Source organism: Limanda limanda, chromosome 21, assembly GCF_963576545.1.
Source record: "Limanda limanda chromosome 21, fLimLim1.1, whole genome shotgun sequence".
NCBI lineage: Eukaryota > Metazoa > Chordata > Actinopteri > Pleuronectiformes > Pleuronectidae > Limanda > Limanda limanda.
In genome coordinates this window covers 2,939,686-2,945,282 of record NC_083656.1, presented here as the reverse complement: position 1 = coordinate 2,945,282, position 5,597 = coordinate 2,939,686, and the positions used below count along the sequence as shown (strand labels likewise).

The 5,597-nt window shown below is 43.6% G+C and overlaps 1 protein-coding gene across 1 annotated transcript; it reads right to left on the bottom strand.

The window, feature by feature from the left end:
• Positions 1 to 2,455: 2,455 nt before the first annotated feature.
• Positions 2,456 to 3,733, bottom strand: kcnj2a (potassium inwardly rectifying channel subfamily J member 2a). The gene has a single exon (XM_061095069.1). The coding sequence runs from the start codon at positions 3,731 to 3,733 to the stop codon at positions 2,456 to 2,458; it is 1,278 nt and encodes a 425-aa protein (XP_060951052.1).
• Positions 3,734 to 5,597: the final 1,864 nt, after the last annotated feature.

Genomic DNA, 5,597 nt, shown 5'->3' with positions numbered 1-5,597 from the left:
TTATATATCTGATTTGTACATTCAGGAGTTAATGTCACAAATTTAGGTTGATACTTGGTCGTCATCTTTCCATTTTTAAAATGTAGATAACGTCTAAAACACCTTTTAGAAGTTATTTGTTAAAATAAATAAATAAAAAGTTAGTAAGTTGTAAAATTCAAGACTTATGTGTTTCCCTTACTGCCCTTAATGTCCTGCATTCTTTCTTTAACTGATTTACAAGTGTAAGTGAGGAAACTCCAGTCTTGCACAATTGAATTTCAACACTTGTCAGAACATTTAGCTGTTAATCCTTGAAACATGCTTTCTCTGTTATTTCTCAGTGAAATGGTTGGTGTGGAGAAAGGATAAGTCCTTGATATACTAATCATTTTGGAAAAACTAAATAAAAGTATTAAAAACTCTCAATTTACAAATAAAAGTCCTTCTTAGGCAGCATTATAGCTTTTGGTTGATATAGTATATTGATGGTTTATCAACATTTGAGAAGCATTTTAATGTTATAGCTTGACAAGGTGCAGTTTAATCTGTTATGATGCATTGATTTTATTTGAGGGTTACACCTTTTGAATGTAAGATCATGATGTAATGAAGTAAATCAAGCTGTAAATGTAGTGCAGTAAAATGTGCAATAGAAATGTAAAGTAGCATAACATGACATTAGGCCATTAAAATACCTCAGTGTGGCAGAAATTGGTAAATTTTTCAATATTACATTGTGTTGTTTAATAAATAAGTTGATTAATAAATAAAACTAACCTCATCTTTTTAAAAATTGAGAAAATGTTTCATCTGCTTCTCAATGACAAGTGACACGTGATGATTCTGATTGTCCATTGACATTTTATTGAAAAAGAACAATATAATATCATGTACAACAATAATAATAATAATAATATTAATACAAAAATCTGTACATTCCATGGTTTTGCAGTACATTTGGAAGATTGATACAAAATAACTGCAACAGGGAGGGAGGTATTTACACAAGTAGGATCTATGGAGCTGTGTTTAAAAAAAAATGTGCAGGATATAATTTTGAAATGAAATGAACTCTTGTGCAGCACGTCTTCTTCTGCAGGGGGGGGGGGTTACAGTACATTTGGTTTTGAACTACGCTTTTTCAAATGTTAGATTCTCAAGTAAAACAAAACAACACAATGAAAAGTGGCATTGATAATGAAGGTGGATCTGAACTCAGGAAGGGAAAGTGGCTTTGAAAGTGTTTTCAATCTCCAGTCATAACACTGATCAGATTCAGACGTTAGAGAGGAGATGAAAAATTATTTAACAAAGATGTTTTTTACATCACATACAAAAATCATATATTTTAAGTTTTATAAAACTAGATCTGGCTTCTTAAAAAATCAACATTTTGGTTCAAGCTAAAAAAAAAAAAAGTCCTTCAAAAGTCAGTCGGCCATTTTCCACATTCTCAGATTAAGGCTTGATGAAGTGGCTCAAGATAAAAAAAATATGACGATGAACATATTTTTAGATTTTATTTTTTTAAAAACTGTACACACGTTCCTTGAAAAAACAAACCTTATTAAAACTTTCTAAAAAACATTCTACTTCTCTGTACCAAATCTAATCAGGTGTTTTATGAAACGCATCAACTACGATAATAATACTCTTTGGCATTTGTTATCAACCGCGAGGAAATAATAATAAAAGAAGCAACATGGTAGCAGCACTTTTAAGAACATTCTCGTATCCACCCCCCCGCCCTTTCAGTTTAAATTAAAGCTCCCGGTCAGTTCGATGCTGTTAATACTCGGCTGCTCTCTGGACCTGAGCAGTTCTGTTTCTATCTGTCTGACCAGCAATGAACACGTTCCTCGGATCAACGATCAGAAATCCAGTGCTGCCGAGCCACAGGACTTTAAAGTTTGACCTTGCATATGAAAAGTTTTATGTTTTTTCCATTCAGATGTCTGTGATGTCCGATATGAGACCAGCTCACGGACAAATACTCGACGTGTACCTCCAGACGACCTCATCTCGTGCACTCTTCAGTTCTTTAATTTCCTGAAGTATCTTGAAGGCTTTTTTTTCCATATTTTCTACAGCAGCACTTGTGAGAATATTCTATCAAAAATAAAGTCAGCATCATGTTCTTGCTGGACAGAGAAACAGAGACATTCCTGCAGGTTTCCCCCCCCCCCTGTGTCGCCTTGCAGTCACCGGACACTGAACACACATTCACGGGGACTTCGTGGAGAATTCATCCTGCAATATGCACACGGGTCATATTTCTGTGTCTTGTCATACTGTATGTAGTCAATGTTCAGACTCACAAAGTCCTAAACCTTTGCCGCCTCCCACAGCAGTACCGTTCGGCTTGTCCTCGACGCAAAGCCCAGCTCGGCTCTTTGTGCCTTCTGGAGCAGAGAGGTGATTTAAAAAACAAAAAGAAGAAGAAAATCTCAAGTGAGGTTTGAGGTGTTAACAGTCATATTTCGGACTCTCGTCTCAGCGGCCGCGGCTCCAGCGGCACCGTGGCCTGGCTGTGCTCGGTCTCTGAGATGTTGTCGGTCTGGGTCCCGTCCGGCCCCACGCTGCCCCCGTTCCCCTCGTCCGTGTCCTCTTTGTTCTCCAGCGCAATCTCGTTTTCGTAGCAGAAAGAGTTGGAGGTGGAGAGAATGAACTTCTTCTCTGCAAAGTCTCTGGCGCTGCACAGCGGCGTGCTCGGCACCTCGTAAGTCTTATGGAAGCGGGAGTAGTCTACCTTGTAGTAGTTCTTCTCCTCGAAGAGCACGGGCTCGAACCGGTGACCCCAGAGGATCTCGCTGGAGACGTAGGAGCTGCGGCACTGCGTGGTCATGGCCGTGGCCTCCACCATGCCCTCCAGGATCACCACGATCTCAAACTCCGAGCTCTCCAGGTCCTGCTTGCTCATGTTGTAGAAGGGGCTGTGCTCGTCGATCTCGTGGACGATGGTGATCGGCGAGACCAGGAAGATCCGGTCCACTCCGCTGTCGAAGCCCACGTCGATGTCCATCTGGTCGAGGGGGATGTACTCCCCCTCTGCTGTTGTGCGGGATTTCAGAAGCTGCGCCCGCACATGCGCCTCCACCAGGTGGCTCTTCCTTAAATTGCCAACACGCCACATCAGGCAGAGCTTGTTGTCCCTCATGGCCACTGTGGCGTTGTGGCTGAAAACCAAAGTTTCATTCCTCTTCTTGGGCTTTGCCATTTTTGCCATAACGGCGCCGATAATAAAAGCATCAATAATGCAGCCCACGATGCTTTGGAAAACCACCATGAACACGGCCACAGGGCACTCGTCTGTCACGTATCTGTAGCCGTAACCGATGGTCGTCTGGGTCTCGATGGAGAACAGGAAGGCAGCGGTGAAGCTGCTCACGTTGGAGACGCACTTCTGGGCGTTATTTTGTAAGTCCCCGTGCAAGATGGCCACCAGCCAGAAGACGCAGCCGAAGAACAGCCATGACAGCAGGAAGGCGAGGCAGAAGATGATGAACATCCACCTCCAGCGGATGTCCACGCAGGTCGTGAAGATGTCGGCCAAGTACCGCTGACCTTTCTCACTCACGTTGATGAATTGCACATTGCAGTGACCGTCTTTCTTTACGAACCGGCTCTGCGGCTGGTGCCGGGTGTGCACCTTGCTCTTGCTGTAGCCGTTGGGAACCGCCATGGTGGCAAGCTTCATGCCGTCCTCCTCTGATGACACAATGCTGTAGCGGCTGGCTCGCACGCTTCCCATCACCTCAGTCTGGGAGGGCTGTGCAGCTTCTGCTTTAGAGAACAGTCTAAGCTTCTGGAAGAAGCGTTGGAGAAACAGTTTTGAAACACGTCTGGGGACCAACTCAGACGAAATGGTGGCGGAATGAGGCGTCTGAGGGATTCCTCTTCAGCCTCACGGGTCCGGAGAGAAAGTGCAGAGGAGGATGAAGTGGTCACTCCTCTTTCCGCGTCCTACTCGACCTCATCAAGTTGATCTGTTACAGGAAAACAGAAATGGAGGACGTCTGTTAGAGGAAACCGGTTCCAGATGAATCAGATAAATCATATCATGTTGTGGGCTTTTAATGACAACATCATCGAGAAGCGTGGTGCAGAGTTTGTGCAGTCACAACCGATAACTGATAACGTCATCACTGTGGAGTCCGACGTGTGCAGCCTGAGAAAAACCTTCAAACCGATCTGCTCCCGGAGCCGAGCACATTTCATCTGGTTACCACAACAGTGAGATCTAACCCTGATCTAACATCTCAACTCTCTCTGACAGAGGCCACGCTGTGATTGCTCTCAGGTCTCATCGCTGGTCATTTACAAAGTTGCCTTGTTTGTCTTGGCTGCTCTGCACCGACCCAATCATTTCTCAGCGGATTGTGGGTTGAAGCGTTTCTGAGGGATCCCATGAACTGACGGGTTTGAACTGTTCCAACAGGATCCAGATTAAAACCAACCACTGAGAAGGTTCAGATGTGAAGGCTTTTTTCTCACTGTTTGAAATGATAAACTGCAGAAACACAATATGCTCCGTGCGTTTCAATGGGTTGAGCCGAAGCAGCATCCTGTCAGGATTGAATTATTAATATTAATCTCATTATTAATGCACATTTTCACATTTAATTTAGAGACAATGTGCAAATTAAGTAAAATATCAAATACAACTTGGCTGTTTAACAAGTTTTAAAGTATAAAGTGTAAAGATACAGGTTGTGAACAACATCACATCACGAACATTGTCGGTCTCTGCAGGAGATGCTCGGCTTGTTGACTCTCACTGAGCCCGTTGGGATTTCTCCTCTCTGCTGCAATAAGGCCGTCCCCTGAGGATCCTCCTGCACCACCGAGCCACCACTCATTAGTCCTGGCTGTCCTAGCAACAAAGTCTAAATTGACCTGTTGACAACGTTCCCTCTCTTGTTTTTATTCCCTTGTTATGAAGAGTTTCTCTCCGACACATGAGAAGAGAAAGAAGCTGGAGGTGAAAACTATACATTTCTTCAGGGGGGGAGAAACTCATTCAGGTGCAAACGCTCTGATACAGAGTGGAAATGTAGATGATGTGAGCACAGCTGCGGATCAATGAGTCAGACTCGACTTTCACACTTGCTCGCAGCAACGTCAGCTGATGCAATTTGTGATTCTTTGGAGTAAATACCACATAAAACAGGCCACATTTGTTTTTAGGTCAGAAATAATGAACAGCATCCAGTGAACATGGCTGTAACTCATTAGAGGAGGCTTCACTGCAGAGGCATGTGTGACCTCTCCTCACATGATGCCTGATATGTAAACATCTCAAAGGGTTGTCATCTCTTTCTCTTAAATTAACAACATGAAACCACAAGTTCGGTTTGAAAAACGAGCAGATCTCACAGATTCTGGGACGTGCAGGAAGGGCACAAAATGTCCCTAATTAATAACCTCGCTGTTAATACGTGTTACTCATTGTGTTTGAATCGGTGTTATGAATCTGTGTGTGTGTGCGTGAGAGGTCACAGACCGGGCTGCTCGCAGAATGCACCAAGTGCCAGCGACAAATGTTAACAGGTGCGGAGGGAGAGAGAACTGACTTCTGATGCAATCACACACACACGCACACACACGCACACACA

Bases quoted from the DNA above. Each gene is read 5' to 3' on its own strand.
- kcnj2a (XM_061095069.1), bottom strand. From the start codon at position 3,733: ATGGGAAGCGTGCGAGCCAGCCGCTACAGCATTGTGTCATCAGAGGAG.